This window comes from Xyrauchen texanus, chromosome 8 (genome assembly GCF_025860055.1).
Source record: "Xyrauchen texanus isolate HMW12.3.18 chromosome 8, RBS_HiC_50CHRs, whole genome shotgun sequence".
Lineage (NCBI taxonomy): Eukaryota > Metazoa > Chordata > Actinopteri > Cypriniformes > Catostomidae > Xyrauchen > Xyrauchen texanus.
Genome location: NC_068283.1, coordinates 22,595,402 through 22,605,913, shown reverse-complemented (window position 1 = coordinate 22,605,913; position 10,512 = coordinate 22,595,402). Strand labels below are relative to the sequence as shown.

At 40.1% G+C, this 10,512-nt stretch overlaps 1 protein-coding gene across 1 annotated transcript; it reads left to right on the top strand.

Annotated features, from left to right (window-relative positions):
* The first annotated feature begins 537 nt into the window (after positions 1–537).
* LOC127647807 (E3 ubiquitin-protein ligase RBBP6-like) lies at positions 538–10,261 on the top strand. The gene is made up of 13 exons (XM_052132281.1): positions 538–1,251; positions 1,330–1,426; positions 1,531–1,673; positions 1,841–2,013; positions 2,092–2,195; positions 2,303–2,649; positions 2,803–2,887; positions 4,106–4,166; positions 4,272–4,326; positions 4,413–4,784; positions 5,036–5,155; positions 5,269–7,119; positions 7,215–10,261. The coding sequence occupies exons 1-13, from the start codon at positions 1,109–1,111 to the stop codon at positions 8,653–8,655; spliced, it is 4,992 nt and encodes a 1,663-aa protein (XP_051988241.1). The 5' UTR covers positions 538–1,108; the 3' UTR covers positions 8,656–10,261.
* Positions 10,262–10,512: the final 251 nt, after the last annotated feature.

Here is a 10,512-nt window from a genome sequence, read left to right as displayed (position 1 = left end):
ATGGCCACCATGTACCCATCCTCTGATGGCTACTTCCAGCAGGATAATGCACCATGTCACAAAGCTCGAATAATTTCAAATTGGTGTCTTGAACATGACAATGAGTTCACTGTACTAAAATGGCCCCCACAGTCACCAGATCTGAACCCAATAGAGCATCTTTGGGATGTGGTGGAACGGGAGCTTCGTTCCCTGGATGTGCATCTCACAAATCTCCATCAACTGCAAGATGCTATCCTATCAATATGGGCCAACATTTCTAAAAAATGCTTTCATCACCTTGTTGAATCAATGCCACGTAGAATTAAGGCAGTTCTGAAGGCGAAAGGGGGTCAAACACAGTATTAGTATGGTGTTCCTAATAATCCTTTAGGTGAGTGTGTGTGTATATGTGTATATATATAGATAGATATATATATAGATATATATATATATATATATATATATAGATATATATAGATATATATAGATATATATATAGATAGATAGATAGATAGATAGATAGATAGATATAAATAGTGTGATAATATTGTACATGCTGCTATATATATTTATTTATTTAGCAGCATGTACAATATTATCTCAACACTTTATTTTCCCAGCAAAATTATTTTATTTTTATATGAAAAATTATCATTGCTTTTTTCTTGCAGAGCAGTTGCAAATTTTAATTTCAAGTTGGTGCCCTGATCACATCATACCATTTTAAATTGGTATTGTGTAAATGTCATTTACTCTAACTGCAATCTTATAAGGAGATCCAGAAAACTAAATCGCTTTCTTTTATGTGTGTGTGCATTAGTGTGTAAACCTATTGTTCTCTCTCATGACAAAAAGAAGCATGTTATCCAATAAAACCATGGAAATGGGGGGGGGGCTTGTAGATCCTGGGATATTCTAGATGGATATAAGAATCTCAGAAGTCAAGCAACTTTTTAAATGAATTAATTCTGATCTCTTGCTAATGTTAATTGTACATAGCATAATGCCACTATGTTCTTGAAGCCTTTTCAAGGCCTGTTACTCCTCATCAGTCACTTTAGTTTTAAAGAGAAATCACACACTGATAGAGACAAGCGCAACTTCTTACAGGACAAGGTTTCGATGAATGTTGAATATACCAACATTGACTTTACTTGTGAAAACATTGCCTGTTAAACAGACAGCCAATCTTGCTGAAACAAATGCATCGGAGGAAGATAAAATAAAAGCAATGATGTCTCAGTCCAACCATGACTATGATCCGATTCAGTAAGTAAAGAATTTAAGACATTGACAACATATTAAATTGCTCTCGCATTAATTCTAACATGAATCTTAATTCATCAGCTATGCAAAGAAGCTTGTAGGTCCACCCCCACCAAACTACACATGTTTTCGTTGTGGAAAAACTGGACATTACATCCGAAACTGCCCAACAAATGGGGTAATTTGGTTTTCGTTACTAGAGCTTCTTTAAAATTTGTTGTGAACTTGACACGCACTTAAGTCAGAGAAGAAATTTTACCTTGAATATCAACCATGCGTTAGCAGGATCGAAGTTTTGAAGCTCCTCAACGGATAAAGAAAAGCACAGGAATTCCTCGGAGCTTCATGGTGGAGGTTGATGATCCAAACAGAAAGGGGGTCATGCTGACCAACAGCGGCGCATATGCCATTCCCACTATTGATGCGTGAGTATACCTGGCATTGCTGAAAGTTTTGTTGGATAAAAAGTTTAACTTTTTATTATTCTACTTGATGCAAAAAAATAAATAAATAATACGATTATCAGAGTAGTGGCCTCACCATGTATAAACAATGTCCCAATTTGTTGAGCATATTGTGCTTGCTTTTTTAGTGAGGCTTATGCTATTGGGAAAAAAGAGAAGCCACCCTTCTTGCCGCAGAATCAGTCCTCATCCTCAGAAGAAGAAGATCCTGTTCCTGATGAGCTGCTGTGTTTGATCTGCAAGGATCTTATGACTGATGCTGTGGTTATTCCGTGCTGTGGAAATAGCTACTGTGATGAGTGTGAGTGTCTGCTCAAGCAAAACATTTTTAGAAAAAGTCTCTTTTATCTTTAAAAGCTTACAAAAATTTTGGCCACAGGTATTCGTACATGTTTGCTGGAGTCTGAAGAGCATGTTTGCCCCACCTGCAAACAATCGGATGTATCTCCTGATGCTTTGATAGCGAACAAGTTTTTGCGCCAAGTAAGGAAACCTTCCCTTTAATAATCATACCAATTTATTTGTTTCTTCTGTGTATTCCCTTGTTACCTAATAGGGTTTTAAAGACTTATGATTCATTCCAAATCTAGGCAGTGAATAATTTTAGGAATGAAACTGGATACACCAAGAGGATTCGCAAAGCTACTGCTGCTCAAGTTACTGTACAAGGAGCCCAAGCGCAGGCTCCTGTGCAGCGGCCTCCTCTGAGGCTGGCTACTTCACGCCAACAGGACCCTCTAATGGCCAATGTTCCAAGCGCAACAGCTGCTAGCACTCCTCCCCAAAGCACGCTGGCTGCTGCATCGTCTCCTGCTAGCACTCACCTGCCTTCCAGCTCCCCACCTTCTACCAGCAGCTGTAACGTGCAGAGTAGCAGCACACCTGCAGTGAGATCTCCTCAGCACTCTACAAAGCAGGATGACCTGCCATTGCCCAAGTAAATAATTTTCCAGCATTTAGAGGATCCACTGATTGTATAGAGCATGAGCTACTTGCTATAAGATTGCCTTGGCAATCTTGGTAGAGCCCTTTGCTGTTGTTACTATTGCTTAGGATTTTATTTCTTTTTTTGTGTGTGTGATTTTTGAAGGGAGGAACCTGCATCTGAGGTCCCCACACCTTCTGTTGTGCCTTCATCAGAGTCGTCTGTGCCAACGACTTCTGCTGGTCCAAAGGTATAGAATTTTTAGATGATACTTGCCGTTAATCAGTCCCTCCAAGATCTTGCGATTTGCAAGAATTCTTGCAAATTCAAACTATCTCTGCATTATTTGCGGTAACTTGCAATTTATTTATATAATTTCCCAAAAATTTCTGCAAAAACATAAATCTGATGGAATCCCATCACTTGTTTTTACAGCAGAAAAGCAATTGGTTCAAAAGCTTGAAGCTGTCGCAACATATCCAAATGCACTGCTGCATCATCTCCATAGTAAGCGTCTCAGTCTCGTCGTCTCCACATTGTGCGTTCACTATCAAAATCCTTACAAAACGTTCACGGGACTGCAGACAGCACACATGCATGACATCTAGCGTTTAATCTTCACCCTTAGTGCTGCGAATGAGACACAAAAACTGTGTAAATACAAAGAATCCCTAACATTCACTTAAAATACCCATTAGTTGTGTAGTAAAATGTGATTAGAATTTGCAGTGCTTAACATAATCTACGCATCTGAAAATAGCAATATGCTCATATGATGATGATAAATGTTCATGCATGTTTTTTACTGATATATAAAAAAGGTCACATATATAGATATATGCAACGTATATTTCAAAATATGACAATGGCGATTTTCCATTTAAATGTTTTTCAAAATATTTGTGAAATATAAATTTATTTAAATGCTAAAATATATGAACTCTAATTGTATTTGTTTGTAAATGGCCATATATCAGATTTCAATATTAGACAATGTAATAATTGCAACTGGCCTAATTATTAAATCCTCATTTGTGTTTTTAGTTTACAGATTTATTGCACATCTATTTTAAACTTGCAGAAGTTTTCTTGCATTGTCTGAGGCGTAAAATAAAGGATCTTCCAATACCCACAGGTTTCACCTAAATTTATGGCATTTTTGTGTGTGATTTGTTCTTTTTTTTTTTTTTTGCTTGCTAACTGCATATTCAGTTATTGTGCACAAAAATATTTACATGTAATTGCACAATTGCAGAGGTATATAATGATGATTTGTGAGGTTTTTTTGCTAAACAAACAAATAAAGAAAAGCCATAGCAAATTCAGTCATTTTTGGGCCTCAAAGTCAGGAAAAGGTGCCGCGAAATCCTGGTGGGACTGGTTAATGGCGATTAGAGCATAGACTAGATTATTTTATAGTGCTTCGATGAATGCAGATTAGTGATATTCTTTAATTTTGTATGCATAGGGTTTCCATGTCTCAGTGATTGGGCAGCCTAATATGCCTCCACATCTCATGCAAAGACAAGGTAAGATAATCTGAGCACAAGTAATTATTATTATTTATTTATTGTCTGTAGACATACAACCTGGTTACCTCTGTAAAAAAAATTAATAAATATATAATATTTTAGGACCGCCAAGGGCTAGTGGGCCACGGTCAACTGGGAGCCGTCCTCCATGGGATCCGTAAGTGTCTCAGCTTGTTCACTAATAATGTTTCAGTCAGATAAAAAAAAGGTGAATGCCTGACTCCAGTTTTCCAATCTTGCCAGGTCCTCAAGTAGAGGGAGACCTCCTAGTGAGCGACCACCAAGGACACAGCATCCTCCACCAGTGCAAAATCTTCCCCCTGTAGTCCCCCCAGTATTTGTGCCGCCTCTATTTCCTCCACCACCACACCCAATGCCTCAGCCACCAGGTGTTGTTCCTCAGCAATATCCCATGCAGTATCCTCCAGGACCACAGCCTCCCCCTCCCTTCAACATTCCGCCGCCTGTCTTTCCACCAGTCCCACCTAATGTGCAGGCTCCCTGGGTAGCTCCTGGCACTCAGCCACCTGTAGCCAACCCTATCTCCAATATGCCATCAGCATCTTTTCTGTCCAAGGAGGAATTTTACAGGCAGCAGCGCAGACTGAAGGAAGAGTTAGTAGTTTGCTTTTTATTGGTGAATTATTATGTTGGGCTTATTTGGCGAAAGGCTCACTTTGCTGACTTTTCTTACATTTGGCAACATATTTTAACAAGTTGGTGATTTGCATTTTAGCATCAAATACATTTGTCTTTATGTACCTTTATGTGAAATACATTCTGGATTGTATAGAATATATTCTCTTTTGCTTGAATTACCTTTTTTTAACTGCAATATTTATTTCCATCCTGTTTTTGATAAATAGTTCCCAGTGTCGATTCGTTACCAGGGAGAAGTCTAAACTTGAGGAGTTTACAAATGACTTTGCCAAAGAGCTTTTAGAGTACAGAAAGATCCAGAAGGACAGAAGGCGATCATATTCTAGGTAAGGAAATATCACAATTTCTTCAAGTGGTAGTTTTTTTTTATTACATTTTTATGAAAATTTTGCATTACCAAAGCTGTCACAATGTCCTTTTTAATTATTTATTTATTTAGATCTAAATCTCCGTACAGAGGCTCCTCCTACAGTGGCTCATCATATTCCTATTCCAAATCTCGCTCACGGTCCAGATCACCACGCTCCTACTCTCGGTCATTATCTCGGTCTAGATCCCGTTCGCGCTCTCGTTCTCGATCACGCTCCTACTCTCGCTCACCATACTCCCGCAGAGGCAGAGGTCGCAGCCGTAGCTATCGTTCGAGGTCACGCAGTCCAGCATTCCATCGCTCCCGCAGCAGATCGCCATCATATAGGGGTCGGGATGTGAGTGGGATGGGCAGTGGAGTTTATCGTTCCCGATCCAGATCCCCAGTGTATAGGAATCACAGTCCCAGCAAGAAACTCCCACCACCTTCTAAGATGGAGGGTGAGCGAAAATACACTGGCAGGTACAGAGAGCTGCCACCTTATGATGCTAAGGCTTATTATGGCCGCAACGTAGACCAGAGTGACCCCTATGAGAGAGAACAATACAGAGAGTGGGAAAGAGAGTACAGGGAATGGTATGACAATTACCTCAAGAGCTACAACAACCCACCCGGTGGTCATCCACGGAGCCGTGGTCCAAACAGCAGAGATCACTATACCCCTGAGCGTTTTGCCCCTCCTCGTCCAAGGGACAACTCCCCCTACAGTAGGGGGCATCGGGATGATTACCCACCACCTTCTCAAAGTCATGGTGTTCCTCCGAGAGGCCGCGTTTCCATGACATACCAAGAGAAGTGTGCTGAGAAGTATGGCCACCTCCACATCAACACTGGTGCTGGTAAAGGAATTAAAGACTCTTTGAAACCTCTTAAAGACAGAGAACATAGTGGCAGCACTGCTACAGACACCAAGACTATGAAGCATAAGAAACATCGCAAAAAGAAGAGGGATGATGGTGAACCCTTCAGCCACTCTGACTCGATGGATGATTCCAGGAAAGATGACTGCAAAGGAGACCCCATGATGATGAATTCAAGCCGTGACGATGCAACACCTGTCAGGGATGAACCCATGGATAGCGCTGCAGTGCCCTACAAAAGCATCCCTGAAAAGGAGAAGAAAGAGAAGACTAAAAGCAAGATTGACAAAGTTAAACGAAAGTCTGAAAGCAGTGGACAGAAGGAAATTTCAGGGAAGGTGACAAAGACTGCCAAAGAGAAGGATGCAGATGCACTGCTTGATAAGGTGGCTCCAATTGAACCAGCTATTAAGAGAGTCCAAGAAGAACTGTCCCACAAACCTGAAGCGACCAGACCTCATTTCATTGAGTCTAAACTCATGCTCCCTCGCAAGCTGATGCAGTCTAGACCCATCAAACACCATCAAGAGCTGAAGTCTGTCAAAGATGAGCTTAAGGGCAAGAAAGAATTGATGAAAGACCCAGCAAAGCTGGACAAAGTTCCTTACAAAGATGGGAAGATCAAGAAAGAGCTAGAGAAGCCTGCGAAAACTGAGAAAATTCCCACCAAGGCAGTTGACACCAAACATGATAAAAAGAAACGGAAAGATGATAAGCCATCTGTGAAAGACCTGGACATCCCCCCAGTCAAAGTAGCCAAAATGGAAGTTACTGGCAAGGTTAGAGGCTCTCCAAAACCTAAACCTAGGCTGGAGAGTGAAATTGCAGTTGAGGAGAAAGTGGTTATTCCATCCCTGATGGATATCAAGCCAGAACCTTTAAGAAAGATTAAAATTAACAGAGAAATCGGGAAGAGGATAATTGGGATTGAACGCCCTATTTCAGCTGAGGATTCTGCTCATGCCATGGGAAAGGGCAGGTTAGATAAGTCAAGGGGAAAATTGAGGAGGAAGGTGCACACTCCCGATGGGTCAGGGTCCATGCTGGTCGATTACAACAGGTGAGATAATTCAAGTACTTAACAGATTCCTTTCACTTAAAACTTGTTATGCAGCACTGTACCATCAGCTTATTTAAGTTTGTTGTGTTTGACAGTACCAGCTCCACAGGTGGAAGCCCCATCAAAAAGCACGAAGAGAAGCTTGACCTAAAGAAGACTGTGGTGAAGACACTGGAGGAATACACCAATGACAGCTCCACCCCTGCTGAAGATGAAATTGTTATGATCCAAGTGCCCCGCTCCAAGTGGGAAAAAGAGGACTATGAATCTGAGGATGATGATGATTCTAAGGGAACCACTGGGACACGTGTTGTCAACGTGTCCAGCTCTGCTCCTGAGAGTGAGAACACTGCTCCAAAATTAACAAACAAGGAGTCTCCCCATGCTGACAATGCCCCCTCTGTATCCAAAGATTCTCAGGCAGATGTAAAACTTGCCAAGGACTCTACATCAGGTGATAAGGAGAAAGATATTGAGAAGGAGAAAGACAAAGAGAGAGATCGAGACAGAGGAAAAGAAAGAGACCGCAGCACTGCAGATTGTGATGTAACGGATAAAAGGAAACCTAGTGTACCAAATCAGGAAAGAGAAAGAGGTAGTGACCATGGCAGTGAGCGGAGCTCCTCATCCCATTCCTCCAGGGACAGACTAGCTGACAGGTCTGAACCAAACTCTAGAAAGCCAGCTAGTAGGGATACAACGACGAGCCTCATCAACAGGAAACCAGACCACAGAGATGATGCAAGAGACCATTTAAGTAGCAGATCAAGAGATGAAAGAGGTCCTATCAGGAGGAATGTATCACTCTCCCCACCCTCAAGGGTAAAGGACTTGCACACAGGCCTGGAAGTTTCTCAGGAAACCCAAAGCCCAATTAGGGATAAGAGAACATCATCCCAAAACAACTCGGAGCACAAAAGAACAGGTCCAGAGGACCACAAGTCATTGAGTAAGGAGAGCCAGAGTTCTAGGCATTCTGACTTGCGTCCCACAAAGGACAGGGATCACAGGACTCATACATCTGCAAATCCAGAGCCTAGGGCTGATACAGAGAAAGGTGGCACACACGGTGACCACAACAAAATCCCAGCTGCGCGCTCCACACGACTGTCCACGGATTTAGCACGGGAAACTGATGAGGCTGCATTTGTCCCAGACTACAGCGAAAGTGAGAGTGAGACATCTGACTTAGAGAGCAAAGTGGAGAGAGGGCGAGAGAGGGACAGCAGTGGCAGTCAGAGTCCAAGCCCTTCTGGAAGCCATGGACATAGTAGCAGCCCTAGCTCCCCGGGCAGTCAGGACAGCAAAAAGAAGAAAAAGGACAAAAAGGAGAAGAAAGAGAGGAAGAAACACAAGAAGCACAAAAAACACAAAAAGCATAAGAAACACACAAGTAATGAATCTGAAGCAGAGCTCAAAGGACACAAAAACAAACATAAAAAAAAAAAGTCAAAAAAGAGCAAGGACAAAGATAAAGATGACAAGGAAAAAGATGAGAATGACAAAGAGGAACATGGGGCAAAAGTATCTGTTTAATTCATTACAGGTTGACCCTTTAATTTAATTTACTCATCTTAAAGAATTGAAAAATAAAAAAATATTGTACTGCAGAAAGAAGGCTGTCTGTTTTAAGCGTTGTTCAGCTTTACTTTTTTTTTTTTTCCCCCCATTGGTTAGAGTCATGCTTTTTTGTTAGTATGACCATGCTAACCTCTGCCACCAATGTAAGATAATAGTTACTTAAATGATTGAAGTGTAGTTGTTTTGGGTTCTGAACTTTCATTAATATTTTGGTTCAGATTTAAAATCCTTGCAGAATCTTCTATTACAGTACATCATGGTTTTGCATTAAGGCCATTGTGGAGGAAGCACTTTAAAAATGTGAATGTGATTGCAGATTTGCAAAAGTTTGCCCTTTTGTACCTCATCTCTTAGAAGTGGCATTGGAGAGAGAAATATCATTATGACAGTATAATAATATTGTTACAAAGGCAACTGGATATTTGTGGCTAGAAATTGGGGCTTACATATTGATTGCAAATTGTGTGTTTTTGCACTGTGAATATTTCCTCTACTCTTTACTTTATTCTGCTCCACATTCACAAGAGTAATTTAAATTATCTTATGAAATGGAAATGTGTTTTGAGGGCAATAAATTGTTTTGTTTTTTTAAGAAAATATAAAGATTATCTCCTGTCTTGTGGTTATTGGACGGTCTTGCCTTTAGTAATAAAGATTCCCAATATGTGACAGTCATGCACAGCCTGTAAATATCAGGGAAATTGGTAGTCATGGACGTGAGTCAAATCACAATCATGGAAATTTCTATATTGCATGTCATTTTGCTAGTTTTTTTTCTGTCTAAAATATTTAATTGGCTTGTTATTGTTGTTTGTGAGTGCTTGTGTAGAGAACATTTTGAAAGACTCCATATAAACAGAAACGGAACTTTTTCACACCATGATCATGCGCCACACTGATGGGTTTAGCAGTTGCGCACCCTTTCTGTTTTTATATCAAGGCAAATAAGTACCTCCCACACTATCTAAACTCTCAGTATGAACCATATTTACTGTGGCAATTTGGAGAAAAATACATTGAAAGTCCATACAAGTCTCAAAGACAGGTATTTTTCTCAATTTCTTCTGCTAGGGTCTCTAAATTTCTTACAAGGGACATCCAACACTGTCTGAACCCTCAGTAAGAAGCATATTTACTGACAATTTGGAGTGAATTGCACCCAAATTCAAAACACGCAAATACGTTGTGATTTGTGACATTCAGAGACCTGTAGAAAAGTGAATATAAATTATTCTAAGAAATGAATGACTTTCTTAAAAGGGACCAATGGGTGTTACAATAGTGCATAATAACAAATAATATTCTAGATGCTAATATTGTATGTCTGTGTGTTCCTGTATGGTAATAAAGTGCAAGAAGAAAATTATAAAAATGTGCACACCCTTTCAACCAAAATTAGACTTACATATTTATTCATGTACAAACATGGAAATTCTCAGTTATTTTTATGGAACGTATTAGCTTCAGATTGGGGTTCTTAAAGACTAAATGTTTATATCAGGTACACTGAAAAAGTAATGTATGCCTACTCTTTTCAATTTGTCCGATTGCACAGTTATTTCCCCTTCAAAGCCGATTGACAACTTTCACCCTACACTCAAGAAATATTTTAGCATATATAGAGTGGAAGTCAGAAATTTACAACTTAGGTTGAAGTCATTAAAATTATTTTTTTTAGCCATTCCACATATTTAATATTAGCAATGTTTACAGATAGATTGTCTCACTTATAATTGACTATATCACAATTCCAGTGGGTCAGAAGTGTACATACATTAAGTGAACTCTGCCTTTAAGCAGCTTGGAAAATTC